General features: G+C 44.9%; 1 protein-coding gene across 7 annotated transcripts in view; it reads right to left on the bottom strand.

Annotated features, from left to right (window-relative positions):
* VSTM2B (V-set and transmembrane domain containing 2B) overlaps positions 1-14,001 on the bottom strand; it is a 35,453-nt gene extending 21,452 nt beyond the window's left edge. For 2 of the 7 annotated variants that reach the window (XM_067539992.1, XM_067539993.1), the window contains exons 1-5: positions 12,799-13,176; positions 10,493-11,196; positions 9,521-9,708; positions 7,839-7,868; positions 5,556-5,961 (exon numbers count right to left, since the gene is read on the bottom strand). In XM_067539992.1, the coding sequence (XP_067396093.1) occupies positions 5,556-5,961; positions 7,839-7,868; positions 9,521-9,708; positions 10,493-10,565 (697 nt within the window). In that variant the 5' untranslated portion in view covers positions 10,566-11,196; positions 12,799-13,176. Of the gene's footprint in view, positions 1-4,400; positions 4,496-5,555; positions 5,962-7,838; positions 7,869-9,520; positions 9,709-10,492; positions 11,197-12,557; positions 12,631-12,798; positions 13,178-13,817 lie in introns of those variants that run through there. The other 5 variants (XM_067539987.1, XM_067539991.1, XM_067539989.1 and 2 more) reach the window with 5 other exon arrangements.
* Between the last annotated feature and the right edge of the window lie 3,718 nt (positions 14,002-17,719).

Here is a 17,719-nt window from a genome sequence, read left to right as displayed (position 1 = left end):
CCAAAGCCAATACATAAACATATATTTGGGGTGATCCAGAAATTATGCAACATATTTTTTGGTGATTACCCCATTATAATACTGAAACAAAAATGCAAAATGAATGACCCGCCCATCCCCTAATGCTTTACCTAACTTATGAACAGCCCCTTTTGGACATTCTTTGCTAGAATGTTATGCAGACAATGCAGCTGACTTGTCTTTCAGGAGATAAATATGTAGTTTATATGTGCCTGTCACTTAATAGAGAGTAAGGTTAATCTTGTTAAGGCAGTGGACTGAGACTCAGGAGGCTTGGGTTCAATTTCTAGCTATGCCACAGCTTGGGCAAATCACTTGATCTTTTCTCCCCCCCTTTGTCTGCCTTCTCTATTTAGTACTGTACCCTCTTCTAGGGCAGGGACTTTCTCATACTATGCATTTTTAGATAGACAGACAAATATACATTTCCTAGAATAATAGGGCCCTGATATACTTAGGGCCACTACATGCTACTTCTGTACAGTGTTCAATATCAAACATGGATGCACTTCTGAAACATTAATGCTCTGTATGTTTTACTTGTTCAGCCTGATTTTGTTTTACAATTTTAATTAAACTTTTATTTTTTTAAATTGAGTTGAATGTTGGTCGTCTTTGCATTTTAGGCCCATACAGAAGACCCAGGTATTAACATGACTATTATCAAAGATAATCTTAGCAGTATGCCTTGCTTTACAGCCTAAGTAACATGTTTACAATTTCCACATTGATTTAAATACTTCATATAATCCACTTTAATGGCAAACAAGCAATAATCTCTCTCAATCTCATTAGATCACAGCTCTGATTTTTATATATTAGTTTAAATATTACAGATAATCTTCCATTTTACCAGCTAATATTTGACATATTATGCAACAGTTTTACAACAGTGTATCTGTTCTCTTCTATATTTACAAAAGCTGATCAGAAGTTTACACTACGTGCAGTTTTTAACTTTAGGCCCCATTTTATGGATTTCCCATTTACATCTGAGTCTGTCAAATGAACTATGTATCCTTTAGAAAATGTCTATCACAGCCATATTTAATCCACTTTTAAATCAATTAGAAGATGAAAGAGACCACAATTTTTTGTCCTTGAATGCATGAAGTCAACAACATATTTTGTTCCACCGAAGTCAACAAGAATCCTGCAAGCACATCTGAGCCTATAGTCACAACTGGGGGAGGATAGTATACAGGAAGTCCTATACCACTACACTGAAACTATTGGGAGGACTCCAATTGCAATGGGAACAGGAGGGGGTCCCAAGTTATCCAATATACCATATCATGTCATCAAATTTTACAGAGAACAGCCCATTTAAAAAAACAGGAACTCTTCTTAAAAACTGATGGCAATTATATCCTAGTGGTTGGGACCACTTCTGCTTTCATTCAATGGCAAAACCCCATGCAATATATTAGGAGTACAATTAGGTCTTTAATAACGACAAAATGTTTTTGGGCTTATGGCATTCAAAACATTGCACTTAAAAAATGTGCACATCATTAGTTGAAATAACTGGACGTACATTATTTATATAGTGCCATTGCTTCTCTCCAACTTTGGTTTTAGCTATACATTTTGGAATTTAGCCCAGGCAGGAATGCAGGCAAATAGATCTCTAGTTACTGCTGTTCAGCTCCTACACCAATGGCACCAGGAGCATTTGTGTTTGTGTATATAGAATAGCCCTTCGTTGTGGGAGGCATCCTCACTTTCCTCTTCTAGTGTCCCTTGTGGAAAATCACCACATACCGTAGGACAAATCTGCAAGGGGCATGGGGAATCAGCCCAGCAGTCTGAGTTGTCTTCTGCTTTTCCTACAGGTGCTACAGAAACCCTGCATTTCCACAGCTATTGACCCTACTGTGCCTCTGTAAGCCAGCACTGGATTTGGTATCATTCACCTCTGAGCATAGAGGTTTGACTTGGCCTGTCAGCAGTATTCATTAAAGAGCTAAACAAGACATTGCCATGAATGGGTCAACTCAAAATAAGGCTTCTTGTTTACAAGCACAACAAAGAAAAAGAAGCCATTATTTATGAAAAAAACCTAGTTACCTTAGCCAAAATATCTACTAAACATCAGGCACTAAAATATTAATTATTAGAAACCCTGCAGTTTGATACTGTTTCTTTAAACACATTAAGAGATGGACATATGTTGCACAAGCACTAACAATGAAGCCCTAGAGAGCAAAGCTTTCTATTTTTCCACAAAAACAGGCACAACGTGAGTACTGGGAACACCAACTTCCCCCAAAGCATCTTGCCCCTGGGCCTCAGTTCTGACTCCATTCAAATCTGTCTCTCTCTACAGCAAAGATGGCGGCAGCTGCAACTGTGGTTTTTAGGATGCGGACACCAGTTCACTAAAAGCTGGACAGCGATCCCCAGTTTAGCCACCAGATAACCATCAGATGGCAATAACAGTCACTGTCAACCTGGAACGCATTAGAAAGAGCAACTTGGAGGTCCAAGTCTTCATGTTACTAATACCTTGAGTCTTATTGTGGATCTCTTTCCCATACTGACATTTTATTATCAGAATAATTCTAGGCTGATCCAAGTCGTGGAAACTGTATGGAAACTGTAACAGACCAAAACAGAATTTTCTCATTTAGCGACTCGAGTCAAGTAGAGTTATCTTCACATTATCTTCACAAGACACCAGCACAGAACATAAAAAAATCATGTATTCTCTGCAGGTAAACACAAGTAGTGGCTCCTACACACCTTATTAAAAAAAGCACTATGACAACTAACTACCCATGATCTACAGAACTACCTCAACTTTCACCCTGAAAGGTAACCAGCTTGTATGCCCCTGCATGGCAATGTTAATTGATTCTAGCTTGTGCAACGAGGACGTCACAACAGCAAATCTTGGTTTAGTCTATTTTGTAAGGGCATCCAGATGGGAACTCTCCCTGATGGGACCACAAGACACTTTTCTGCATTCCACCATCTTTCACTTGATTTAAATGAACCCAGTATCTCCATATCTGCCTGCAACAGTTGTGTTTTATTTTTGGAAATTAATCCAGTCTAGAAATGATGTAGCAGTGACACATCCCCGAACAACAGGCATGTAAAAATCAGGATAGGCAGCAATTTAGATCATGTAGGCAGCAGATCTTGCCCTAACAGACATAGCTAACATGCTCTCTTGGCTGCACACACACATGCCCATCTGCTAAGATGGCACTGTGCCAATTATAATTTGATCAGACAGTTTTATTAGGGCATATGCACAAGTATTGACTTAGCTGCCCTGGGCAGGTTACATAACAGTACGTACCCTGAATGAGATCTCTTTTATATAGCAAGACCCGTGTCTCAGTACTGAAACGCTGGCAGCACAAGACTTCTTAATCCTCCGCATCTCTCTTAAACTTAGGTCAACAGTGGAAAGAGGAAGATGTGAAAAATAATATGCAGAGACAATTCTGGCTGCTAAAATGACAATCTACATGTTTAATGGAAAAGAATGGCTCACAGGCATTCTATTGTTCAGTTTAATTCCTTGGTGTCATTGTTGGCCATGGGAATGTCTAGAACCAATAGTGCACACAGTAAGGTTTAAGACAGAACTTTTTCATTTGTCTTGACAAATCACTATTAGGCAGAAGGCATGCCATCCTGACTAGCCCAAATGTCCAGTTATCGAAACAGTATATAATACTCTTTCACATGGTACAAAACAACCCAGCTTTCATGGGATGGTTCTGCATGAGAAACATGTTTGACTGTACAAAGGACAGATGTAGGTAAAAATCACAGAAGACAATTCAGCTCAGAGCCACATATAGTTCATGGATAATAACAACTGACATGGTTGTTTCAATTATCTGAACCAAAGCCTGTAAATGTTTGATGCAAGAGTGTAAATGGGCATAAAGAAACGTGTATATTTCCATTTAAAGACAAGTCTCCTTTCAAGAATCCTCCCCTGTGAGGTGACCTCAGTTCTGTTTTTGAGCATGCTCAGTTGTCAGTAACACATCAGTATACACCATCTTCCATATATACAGGCATGATTACTTGCTCTATATTATGTGAAAGACAGTGGCAAACACATGAACCAAACCCAGCCAGAATAATGCTGAATATCTTGACAGTCTTAACAATGCAGGATTTTAGTACTTGGAACAAAAAGGGCCAGTAAATGGAGTTTCACAACTGACCTCAATGGGAGCAGGACTGGGCCATATGCAGTAATAATTATTATATTGAAAGAAATTAACTTATCTTAGAAAGGCTTCTCATTATTTCTTAGTGTTTGCATTTGCAACCTATTAAAAGAAATACTAATACCACTTTAAATGCTAAAAGCTAAAATGCAGAATTCATTATACAGCAGTTGACATTTAGCTTTCTTCTGTTCAAATTCTGCACACCGATCTATGTGGGAATAAGGGCTTGCTCACACAGGTCAGCTTGTAGCATTGAGGCTTTAAGACATCTGTAGAAAAACTAACATTTTACTTTATGAATGTTGTTACCATTCAATAACAAAACAAAAAGCACAGATGTAGAAAATGGCTTTGAAAATGTGACATTGTGTAGTTTATACCTATATAAAAAGCTTTGCTTCCTATCCTACTCCCAGTGAAGTCACCTCTCATTGACTTTAAAATAGTGCAGGATTGAGTCTTAAAACTTGATCCTTCCAGCACTTAAATACATTTACTCACATATTTAAGGGCGCAATTCTGTAAGTAGTTAATTATAGTACTAACTTAGTTAAATTTATTTCCACTGCAGGCAACAATTTTAAACCATGTATATTGTTGCCCTGACAGAAAATCTGAAGCTCTTTATTGCCACTTGGTCCATTCCACCACTCCCAGATGTAAATGGTTTATTATGATTTAAAATGGTTTGCCCTTTAACTCAGACACGATTGCCATCTCCATTTTAATCCATTACTTTCAATAAAACTTATTTCTGCTTTTATCTATGGAAAGACAAATCCAGGGTAAGCCTTTAAAAACAACTGGAACATACACCGAAATAAAAGGTAAATGCTTATTACATGAGCAATTAAAAACAAACACCCATAGCAGAGGCCAGGAAACTCTCTCTGGTAGTTACAATGACTAGGCCAAAAGAAACTGCAATACCGGTGGCAAGTAGCAGAGTTTTTCCCTTTATTAGGGGATCTAGTTTGCTGCAGTCAGTTGGAAAGGAAACTGATGTACCCCACAAACAAACCTATTTGCCACCCATTCAACCAGGGCTCCCCACTACAAGCCTGTTCTTTTAGCTCCAAATCCCTTTTGCTTGGAGGATTTTTGGCTGGGTGCCTCGCAGAATTATCAGAAAGTGTGAAGGGGTGGGGCAGAGCCCTACGAGTCTCCCAGTACTAACAGCCTATGCTAACTTTCTGGCAGGGTCAGTTCTATGCTGGCCTTTATTTCTCACTGCAGAACACGGACCCTCTTCAGCCCACGCTCGACTCTGCGCTTCCCGCCATGCCCCGCTGGGAGTCGCTGCGCTCCCCACCCCGCCCCCGCACCTACCTGATCCGTGCTGCTGGCGGAGGATGGTGGCCTTGCCGGGAGGGGGCGAGGCCGAGGAGGACGCCGTGGTGGTGGAGGTGGCGGAGGCAGATGAGGCGACAGCAGCCGCAGCCCCGGCCCCCTGGGGTGGCAGCAGGCGCTTCTCCAGGCCGGGCTCGGCGGTGGCCCTGCTGGCCGGGCTGTACCTGCGTGGCCCGCTGCTCTGGATGTGCGAGACCGCCTCAGCTGCCTGCATGTCGGGCGGGGCGAAGCGGGACAAGACCCGCAGCAGCGCCTGGGCCTTGTGCTCCTGGGTCTCGTCGTCGCTGTAGTCCGACACCCGACACTCGTACACGCCCTCGTCCTGCCGTCGCACGCCAGACAGCCGCAGCCGGTGCGAGATGTCATTGCCCTGGACTCGCACCGTCTGCAAGAGAGACAGCCCGCGGGCCGCTCACTGACTGCCCCACGCCGCAGCCCTGCCAGTGCTGGCCGGGCCCCGGCCCACCCTTCCACACCAGCCCCCACCCCCAATGCACCTTCCCCTGTCTCCAGCCCCTCCCTCCCACCCAGAAATTCATGCACGTGCTCTCCAGCCCCAGGCACTGAGTCTGTCCCAGCACCCCCCTGCAGCCTGCTTCATCATCTCTAAGAAATTAATGCATCCTCCCCTCAATAACCACTTAGTATCTGAGACCACCCCAGCTCCTCTCCCAAATCAAATCTCTCCCCCACTATAATCCAACCTTCTAGTTCCTCCTGGAAATCAATGAATCCCCCCTCCCCCCCCCCCCCCATTACCCAGTCACTTAACCTACCTCAGCCCTTCCCAAATTAAATGCATTAAATGATGCATACTCCAATCAAGCACCAAGCTATAGAATCCACCACTTCCAAAAAATGCATTCAATAGTGCATCCACCCATGGCACTCCTTCACTCTAATTCCAAAAGTGAAGCATCTTTTTTCCTTCCCCAAAATCAAAACACAAACCATACAGCCATTGCTCCTGCCCCCATTATCCTCCGTAGATAAATACTTTAAGCAATTCATCTCCCCTCCAAAATTAAAAAAACAAACAGCCACCAATTCCAGTTTTTCCCTTCCAAAACTAAAGGCACCTCTCCACTGCACTCAAATAACCAGCCACTAATCCTGTCCCTCCCTCTTCCCAAAGTTAATGCATTAAAACACCATCTTCTAAATTTATTTTAAAAAAGGCACTAATCCTGCCATCATCTCTTTCCAAAGATAAAGGCATCTCCCATCTAAAACCCAGCATCCAGCCACTAGCCCTTGACTGCCTTTTTAAAAATAAATCTAAGTAGTAATTACCCCCCAAAAATGAAACACAGCCTCTCCAACCACTGAATCCTTCCAACTTCAACATAAGACACCAGCCTGCTAAAAATAATGCATTTCCTCTCTCTTACCCCAAAGTGGAACATAAATCACCTACCCACTAACCGTCCTCCTCCCTTCTAAAAAATACATGCCTTAACTAATGCATCTGTCCCTACTCCCAATCCAACATAAAATACCCATATAATGCATTCACTAGACTACGCACAGCATCGCCAAGTCTGACATACCAGCCATTACCCAGTGCCTTGTACCCTCAGATATCTCCATTATAAACACATGATGAAGGATCAAATTCTGCTGTCTTTGCTGATTCCCTTTAAATTCTGTGAGACTTTTAGTTTGAGTGAATTAAAGATCTCTTACAGTCTTTACTTTACTCCCAACCAGAGTGCTTAAGGACTGCATGATTCTCCCTATCTTTCTTAGCACCCTTTTCTTATTCCCACCAGTCAGCACAGGTGGAAACAGAAGTGACAGTGAGGGGATTAAAGCCAAACAAATCAATGGGCCTGCTCTTCCTCCCACTGAAATCAGTGACTGGATCAGGCCCAACTTCAATAGAAAGGGTATATAATATGCTAGAAAGAAATTTTATATAGCTGGGGACACTGGGTTTTCAGTAGTGGAAGCAGCCAAATGAAAAAGCAAAACTACCACCTGACCTTCAGTACTTCCAGGTGAGATAAAAAATGAGGGGGAATAAAAGCCCACCTCCCCTGGATTTGCAAGGAATAAAATTTGACAGTTAAAACAGCAACAGGTGATAACATTTTGATGGAGATAGGGCACACCAAGGAGAGGAAAATATGCACTTGCCCACTGTGCTCCACAAATTTGATTGCTCTAAAGGGTTAAATTGGCTGAAATCGTGTCAGGGGTGTTACAAAACCAACATATACATATAGAAATTGTGCATTATGCAGTTTGATCTGCACTTACGCTGATTTTAGTTGCATCCTTATTTGTTACCTAAAAAAGCAGAGAGGGAAATATATTAGAGAAGACTCCTAAAGCATATTAACATTATAATAATCACAGACATCCCCCACTAACCAGATTGCAGGACAGACAGATCTTCAGTGCAACTTGTTTCAAACAGATTGTGTGTGACTATTGGGAGAGTCTGGATTTGATTTGGGAAGGCAGACAATCAATTGGTACTTAACTAACAGGATTGCTTTGGTAAAATTTAACTGGGCTTTTTAGATTCCTGCAGTAAAAGTGTTGCCGTTGCTAAGGGATATATGTATGCAGAAGAATATTTGCACGTTGTATAAAATAGAACAACGATAATTGTAAAAAGACCTAGTAAACTTGCAATAGCAATTGTAGGCAATGGTGGTGATTTTCTATGGCAGTGCAGAGTTGAGCATGGAAATGACTTGGGAAGGCCAAATCCTGAATTGCTTTAGTGCAGGGATGAGGTCCCTAAATAGCAGAATATCAGATGCAGCTCATCAGTTTTTGAATCAGATTATTTTCAACTTTACAACTGTAAAACAAAATGATGCCTCTGATCTCTCTGTGGCGCCTCCCAAGAAGATAGTCATCATTCTCCAGGCATTCCCTGCCACCATTTATTGTAAAAGCAGCTCGCAGTTTTATGTAAGGTTAAAGAAGACATTTAAATCCAAGCAATTTATTTTGCTCTCTGACAACTGACTTACATTTTCCCCAGCGAGACGGCATCACATTAGTTTGGAGTTTATATGCTTTGCATCTATATTTGAGCCTTGAAGGAAAACAAGCCTCTCATATAGATGGGAGCTAGTGTAGGCAATAAAGGCTCCTCAGGGAGTACCATCAGGCTTAATGGCTCTGTGGCAGGAACAGGTTATATGCTGTATACTTTAGAAAGACAGGTCGAGAGCAGGAGTTCCAAGATTTCTCCTCTGTTTAACCTTGTTTATATACTGGACAGCATTATGCTGCCAATAAAGGGGGTTGGGCCAAGATCTAGACTGCAGAATAAACTGGGGTGTCAGGGAAATGCAGTCTAGAAATTAAGACTGGAACCTATATTCCAGCCAAGAGGCCTTCTGTGGGCTGAGAGAATACACAAGATTTAACCTGCTCTCCTTAATGCATGTTAATCACTTCATTTGTGTGTGTAAATAAATCACCCAACTGCAGAATTGTCCTGCAGAATCTCTAGCTATGAGCAGATCCCTCTCTCCACCATCTGCTCATTAATCATCTACATAGAGGAGCTCATCTTGTCTAGTCAACCTCTCCCACGTTTGTTTGTAGTGATTTCCACTATTCAGTTCAGAATAGCACACACAGTTTGGCAGTGGCCTCCTATTTCCCCACTTTTTAATGTAGTGCAATAACAAACTGGTTTAAAGCTGCTCTGTGCGTGTGAAGGATGGAGCTTGCAGTGAGATAGTGTCCTTCCTTAAGACTATATTTACAATCCCCAACTGCTGTCAGATTTCCTGGGGCAAATGATCACAAATTCTCTATAAGGGAGAGTTTAAGAGACCTTGGGATTCCTACCACCACCACCCTATGTAACAGGAGAAGCTCCTTTCCTCTGCAGTGTCTGTTAGCTTTATTTTAATCAGTTTCTGAGCATGTTGCACTGAATGAATATGTATGTTTCCGTGGCACTTTATTACCTTGCTTCTGCTGCCAGGGGCACTGATGGCTAGTTCATGTGCAAGTTCTCTGGCTGCTGGTTCTTTAAGGTACCACCACTGGATTTCCAACGAGTTAGAGGTGGATCCGCTGGCCCGAAAAGCACAAGGCATCTCAATATCATCTCCCTCCCTAACAGTCACATCTCTGGGCACTTCAGTAAAGGTAGCTGAGAGGAGAAGACAGAATGACAAGGGCGGGTTAACAGGAGACAGGATCGGTCTCGTCCGCCGTAAGCCGATCTGCTCTCACTGGAGGGCTAAGCGCTGCCGGGTAATGAGTGTCAGCCCGGCTCCGTGCAGCCAGTGAGCACAGATGAACTCGAGTCTCCCGCAGACCGCAGCCTGGACACGCCGCTGTGCCGCCGCCCGGGCTAAAGGAGACAAGGTAGCGGAAAAGCCCCGATACGAAGATGAGGAAACCGATGTTCAGATCCCAGGGCTACAAATCTATCACACCGACCGACGGCCAACACCTGCGCGTCCCAAAGGCTGTGTGCGTCCCGCAGCCGCTGTCACCACGCAGCCCTTAGCGCTGGGTCCTTCCCGTACAGCCGAGCCAGGCAGACTGCAACCCCGCAACCCCCAGAACTAACCCCCAGGGACCCCCTGCAATTGCCATTGCGGAGCCTTGCTTCCCTTTGCTGTACAAAGCCTCCCCCAGGCTAGACCCACGGTGGAGTCCTTACACAAGCTGCAAGCCAGCTACGTGCCCAGATCTGGGCCAGGAGCACGGACCGGAGCGCTCGGCTCTGACCCGGACACACGGATTGTGCCGGCAACAGGCTTTTGAAGGCGAATAACGTTTGCTCGAGTCACAAATACCGTCCCCTGGCCACCAGCCCTTCCCACCCCCATGAGCCTCTCACCGCGCGGCTCCAGGGGCTTCCTCTCGACCCTACTATATATTGCGGACTATTTGCTATCGCAAGATAGCGAAAGTGTGCTACTTACCGTTGACTATGAAGAGCAGGGGAGCATTCACCACCAGGTAACAAAGGGCGCCGAACAGCCCTCGACTTTCCATTTCATCTATGAAGACTTCAGGGAACGCGGCGGGTTCACCACTCAGCTAAGAAATCTCCAATCCCATTGCAAAGAGAAGACGGGCTTTGCCACTAGTCCAGGGCCAGGGCTCCTTCCGAAAAAAGCAAACGGCCACGAAGCGAACTTTTCTCCCACTGAGTGTGTGGAAGCCAGTATAAAATCCACAGCCGGCGGATCCAATTCGCTCTCGGGCGGCGGTGTAGTTAGCTCCTGAGGATTAAGGTATAAATCTGGTCTCGGTTATTGCCCCCCACCAGGAAACGGGATTCAACTCCCTTGCGTTGAATGGGAGTTTGTGCCGTCCAGAAGCAGGGAAACGATCCTGGGCTCCCCTCCCAGACCCATCCCAATGCAAGTCTGGGCTCGGGTGGCAAAGGAAGCGCGAATGAGGCAGCGAGGATGAGTCTCTTCACTCGAAAGCTGGGGAGCAATCGATATTTTCCTCTTCGTGGCCCGGGGTTTCTCTCCCTGCGTTGGCGACGGCTGCAGTCGGGAGGCGCTTTGGCATGTCCAAATCCGCCTTTTCCTCCTTGTGCGATGTGCAGTCCAGATCGGGAACGAAACCACAGGGCTTCCCCCCCCCCAACTCTCAAGCCAACACACCGCTCAACCTATAAGAGGAAATTGCACCATCTGACGTCCCAGCGTAATGCATTTGTCACACCAGTCCCGAAAACAGGCGGCGAAGCGGGCCGCTCGGGTCTGTCCCCATGCCCTGCGATCGGGCGCTCAGTGCGCAGCTACCGCCCGGGTGTGCAGCTTCCCGAACAAGGGGTCCAAACACGGCAGGACAAAGCCCGGAACCTGCCCGGCCCCCGGCCCCTCCTCCCCAACCCGCGCGTCGCTTCGCCGTGGGTCTCGCCGCACGCTGGCTAGCGCGGGTGCCGGGCTCCAGCTAGCGGAGGGAGGGAGGCTGCGCCCGCTGCCCCAGGACTCCTCGGCGTGTCCCCGCCGCTGGGCGCAGAGCGGATCCCGCCCGCTCGGCATGCGGGGCAAACGCCGAGCAAGCCGCGGGTGCTAGCGCCTGCTCGCAGCTAGGGCACGGCCCGGCGGCAGCGAGTGCCCCCAGCGCAGCTCCGCTTAAAGCGTGCAGCTCCCCGCAGGCGTTCACACGGCCGGCCCAGCCAGGAATCGGATTAACACCCCTCCGCCCGCCATCCACGGCGACTGTCCTCACGAACGAGATGCCCGGGGAAGGGGTCGCTGCCCGGGCACCCCCGGGCAGGGCAGGGCAGGGCAGCCTCTGAGTCCGCAGCCGCCTCGCAGCCTGCCCTCGGTTCAAGCCCGCTCCCGCAGTGCCCGCGAGGAAGGGGGAGAAGGACCCGCGCACCCAGCGGCCGTAACCGCAGGCGGGGATTTAATCCCTCCGCACCGCACCGCACCGCAGCCGAGACGCGCCGAGCGCTTCCCTTTGCCCCACGTCCGGCGACTGGATGAGCGAGCCGGGCCCGGGGGCGGGGCGGGGCGGGGGCTGGGGAGCCACAGACTAGTTGATTCGGAGCAAGGCAGATTTCCGGTTGGCCCCGGGGCGGGAGGGGGTGTTTCCTGCCCTCCTCCAAGGGTGACAGCCCTCCCCTCCCCCAGCCGCCCGCCCCCGGCCCCTTCCGGCTGCTGGCGGGGGGAGCTGCCGCTGGGCGCCAGCGGATCCCCTGCGGCGCGGAGCCGCCCCCCGCCCCGCGCAGCAGCTGAGACAGGCTCAGCAGCGCAAGCCCTGCCCGGCCTCCTGGGCGAGCTGCCCGGGACAGGGGCAGAGAAACGCGCCGCGGGGGGCGGGGGAGGTGACCCCTCGGGAAGTGAAGTAACCACGGCGGTGCAAGGGGCTGAGCCCCAGCCCCAGCCCCGCCCGCGCCTTTTCACTAACTCCGGGGTGGGCCGGTCAGCTCCCGTGGAGACGCGGTGCCTAGCTGCTGCTCTTCCCACCCCGCCGCGGGCAGCCCCGTGAGAGAGAGCCCGGCCGTGTCTAGAGCCTCACCAGCCTCGGAGGGGGAGACAAAGGAGCCGAGTCTCTGCTCCCACCCCAGCGCTCTTGGGCATGAGTCGTGTGCTGGGTCCGGAGAGTCCCCGCGGCGGAGAGGGGCTGTGTTGGGGGAGAAGACCGGGAATTCGCCCTTCTACCTCTTCCCAGGCCCGACTACTTGGCTGGCGCTCCTCTTCTTCTCTGTATTGCTAGGTTGTATAATCATCTGATAAACACCTCACAACACATCCCTTACCTTCGTCTGCAGCCTTTGCCATTGCTACTCACCGCGCTGGTCATCCACACACGGCCAGTCACCCACTGTCTTCAGGAGAAAACTCACTTTCAGGTAGCTCTTCAATGGGCACTAAAAATGTGCTGCAAACTGAAAGGTGAAACAGCAGGTGTTGGCAAAGCGATCTTGGGAGATTATTTCTTATTTACAGACATTTAGCTTAAATTGTTTCATCATTCATTGTTTAAGGCAGAAGATGACTATCCAGCTAGTGAGTTAATAAAAGTTAGCCTAAATCTTTTTCTTTCACATTTGCAGCTTCAGAAGATTTTCTGCACTGGTACTAATCCAACTTCCATTTCCATGAAATGGTGGAGGCTATGTGGCAACCCAGCTTTCTGTTAACTTGGTAATAACCATATATTTGGCTAATGAACACCTTGGGCCTAGAGTTAATTACTTGAGGAACCAGTTATTACTGAGTTAATGGAAGCATGCCCATGTTAACATTATACTGACATTTCATATTAAATATTCATCAGCCAGAAGTCTTCCCTGTGTTACCTGGATGAGGTGAGGTGCCGGTGTGTGTGTGTCTATGGTGAGTTGTGAGGACAACAGCCACTCAATGCAAGGAATGATACAGAGAATACACTAAAAAAAACTACTGGTTAGTTATGAGTTAGTAACTGTGAACCGTCTTTGTATCAGTCACTGGCAGAGACTATTGAGGTTTGAATACTGTTTAGTATGTCTCACTCTCTGATCCCTCAGCGTGGGTTGGGGGTTGACTCCCAAAGTATGCCTAGGTACTGCAGAAAGCAGCATTGGGAATTCAGCAGGTGGCAGTCTTTCCTCTGTGTTAGTGATTAGCCAATAGTGCTGTGGATCACTGTGCTGCTGAAGGTGGTGTCTTTCAGACGAAAGGTAAAACTAATGATCTTGGCCACCTGTACTCATTAAATTTGTCATGGCAGTTTTGAAAGAGCAAGGACCCACTCAAATGCTAACACCCATGTAATTGCATTCTCTGTACTCACATTTGCCCTGCATTTCTAGTTGAAAATAATCATTTAAAATCCATGTGAAGTGATCACAACAAAAACTGGTCACCTCTTAAAAAAGGTGGAACTGATTCTGTCAATACATGGACTCTTAAGACAGAAGTTTGTCTGAAAAAGGTGACGTGCACACAAAGCCTTTTTTCCCAAAAAAATCCCACTGGTACAACAGCTACTTCATCTTCAACCTTAGTAGCATGAATGAGAGTACTGCTATAGACAGAGCTCCAGCAGCTGGCAGGGTTTCAATCAGTGTCAAATAACTGGCCTAGGAGAAGATCTAGAAGATCCAGAAGTTGACACTGGCAGCCATCACACCCTTGTATACACTAGCTTCTGCATTGTCACTATCACTGAATTAGTCAAAGCAACTTTGGGAAAGTTGGTACAAAAGCTGTGTATACAAGGCCTCATTGAGGCTTCATTGTATTCAATTTCACTTCCTATTCTGTACAGCTGCTGCATTTCAATGAGATGGAAAATGACCTTTGGATAGCCTTTGGTCATCTCAGAGTGGATAGTGAGAAGCTTATTAGGCATTAAGGGTTGTGATACTTGTAAGTTAATATCCTCAGATCCTTTGATATCAGATGATACAGATTTTTAAAATTTTATTAAGTCTGACTCTATAGCTTCATACATTTACAACCCTGCAAACTGTATGTATTGAATTGTTTTTTGTTTGGATGGAAAATATTGATTATACAGGTAATGTTAACATTTTTCATACAATGTAGTCTCCTTGGCACTCTTTAAATATTATGACCACAGCTTTTTAAAGATTTTAGTCACTGACTAAAAGTAACTTTAAAATTACTTCAGTGGAACAGCAATAAATTAATTTTGTGCTGTTAGCACATTGTTCAACATCCAAGCATTTTCTTGGAGTGCTGCTCCATGAGCAGAGTTGATATCTCAGGTACCACCAGCCTTTGCAATATATGCAACAGATTTGTTCCTTCTTTAATAACACTGTTTTTAGTCAATGCATTTTCATTTAAAATACAGTTCATTTGTATCCGAGAGAAAAACCATGGTACCTTTCTCAGGCAAAATTCTAAATGAAAACAAAAAGTTTCCATGAGTAAAGGCTTCAGGATTTGGCCTAACTTGTGTGTTATAATCACATGGTAGTTTGCTATTTGTGTAAGCTATGTGGAGAGAGATATGTTTTAATAAGAGGAAGGACTTCTAAAATCTAATCTTGTTCTGAATTTTCATTCAGTGACATCACTCTGCCCCTCCATGTCTTCATTTAATCACTAGAGCGGTGCAGGAACTGGAATTTGTGGCCTGTGGGCTACTTCATATTTCTGAGACTTTTCCATTCTGAACTGGAACAAAAAGTCAGATACACGATTTTTTCTGTGGACTGGACAATTTTGAAAAATTAAGTTTTGGAAGAACCAAAATGGATTTTTTAGAAAATTTCTGAGCTGGCAAGTCAGATTCCTGGCTGGTGACAGCAAATTGGCCGGGTGGCTGCTGAGCAGGTAGCCTTGCCTGCCCATGGATGGACAGCACTGGGAACTGGGCAGCCCATCAGTTTGCCTTCCCATCAGCTGACTGGCGGGCAGGATGGCAGGCAATCAGGCCTGCCTGTCTGATTTGTGTTGAAAGTTTTGATGGACTCAGCATGATCCCACAGACTGTTTAGATTCATTGGAAATTTTTTAGCTGGCTCAATTAATCACATATCAATATAAATCTTAGCTATTCACAGAGTTTATAAAACACCTGTAGCAGCTGGGCTGCATCTAAGACCCTGTATATTATTATAACAGTAATACAGGACTCCTCTTTGTAGTCATCCTGTTTACCAGCTGCTTGAACCATTCCTGCAGGGACAGCTGAATCATACTAGCAAGTGGAGTCAACTAGCTTCAACCATGGTAAGAACCCATCTAAAACAGAATAATGCAATAATCTTGTGCAGCACTTTTCTTCCATCTATCTCAAAGCTCTTTGTGAAGGAGGTAAGCATCATTTCCTATATTTTAAAGATGGATCAGGGAAGTGAAATGACTTCTTCAAGGTCACCCAGCAATCCAGTGGCACAGTTGGGAATAGACCCACAGCTCTTGGGAGTCCCAGTATCCACTAGGCCATGTTGCTTCCCTTAGGGAAAAAGCAACCATGATTTAGGTCAGAGCTATCCTGCAAGGAAAATCTAGGATCAAGTTTGTGTGTTGTTGTTACTTAAGTTACTAATGAAACCAAATCCCAGGAAGGGGTAGGTTGGACTTTATAATATATGCATCACATCCTCAGCAGGAATAGATTGGTGTAACTACATGACTAGCTTTATCACTTATCAACAGATGTGGTGATTAGAAAACACCTAGCAAGGTAACAGTGTCAGGTCAGATTATAATTCAGATTCAAAATAAACATCTTCCAGAACTTTGGAGGAAGTTACTTACTTGAGTTCCTTGAAGAACTGACAAAGCTGCAGCATTTTGTAGCTGACAACTTTGACTTTAGAATCAATTTCTTCTGCTTTCTTATCTCCAGGACCTAGCTGAGGAAGCTCCAGTGGCTCACAGATCCAGATGTTTTCAGATTTTATAAAACTACTAAGTGCATTCATGAAAACAAATAAGGCAAACATTTAATATTTATAACGACCATTTATAAAATAGTTTTAGCCAAAATTTAGTTTTTTATTAAAATATATATTTAAAATATTGCTTGAAATATTTTCAATTCAAATGCTGCAGCATTAAATTAACTCTAAACAGTCTATATTAATTTAGTTTCACTCCTTAGGCAGACAAAAAATAAGAATATGAAAAGTGAAAAGGCAATGTAAATTTTACAACAATCTTTCATTTGCAGTAAATCTATGGTTATTAGTGTAACAGAAAATTTGCAAAAACAGTTTTTCTTGGTAGTGTCCCTTGGATTAAAAACAGTTCTTCTCCAGGGACACCATGTTTATACCGCCCAACCAATCTGATTTGTATGTGTGCTCTAGTTATGTTATCATTCCATACAATTAGAATAGGGAAACCTGTGGACACAAGTATCATTTTTCACAATTATTAATCTAGGATGAGGATAAATCTCTTTTTACACTTTGATCTAATACTAAACAATAACCATGCTATTATATACTTAACTGAGGAGCAAATATACTATTGCACACCACTCTGCTTCTATGGTGTCAAGTTTTGGAGTTAGCTATTGATTGGCCCTGCCACTAAATAGGTTTGCCAGAGCATGGACTCCATCACTTACCTGCTTATGTCTACAACATGCACATGATGACAGTCAAGAAGGCCATTCCTTGGAATCACAAGAAGCTGCCAAGATAATACTGCATATGTAGTCACAGGATCCGTTAGTGGGATTCACTTGAGCAAATCCCAGTGAAGCCCACTCATGCTTAAAGTGAAGCATATGTTTATGTACTTGCTACATCAAGATCTCATAGTACTTTCCATGTAAGGAATCACTTCGCAATTATTAGTTAAGCTCACAGCATCCTTGTGTAGTAGGTGAATATTAATATAAAGGTGACTATAATGTAACTTTTACTTCTGGGTAAATGGAAATGACTTGCTTTTATAGAACTGTCCTATAGCATTTCAATAGGATTTTTTTTTCTGCATCAACCGTTAGATTTTAATAGAGAATTACATCCTTGTGGTAGAATTCTACAGGTAGTTCAAAAATGTATAAAAATCTGATTTTAGAATAATTTCTATAGGACCATTTTACACTTCAATCAAACCCTAATGCTTTCATCCTCATTTTATTTTATAGGACTTTTCCATAAGGGAAACTCACAGGACTAGTGAGTTCTATTCTGCCACTTTTCCATAAGGGAATTAGTCCTGTTTCTGACTTCTAAGCACTAGAACCTCTTCTTTCTAGGC

This window comes from Emydura macquarii, unplaced genomic scaffold (genome assembly GCF_026122565.2).
Source record: "Emydura macquarii macquarii isolate MOO-44397 ecotype Brisbane River unplaced genomic scaffold, CSIRO-AGI_Emac_v2 contig_561, whole genome shotgun sequence".
Lineage (NCBI taxonomy): Eukaryota > Metazoa > Chordata > Testudines > Chelidae > Emydura > Emydura macquarii.
The sequence above is the reverse complement of the archived record's forward strand: the minus strand, read 5'-3'. Positions and strand labels throughout refer to the sequence as shown.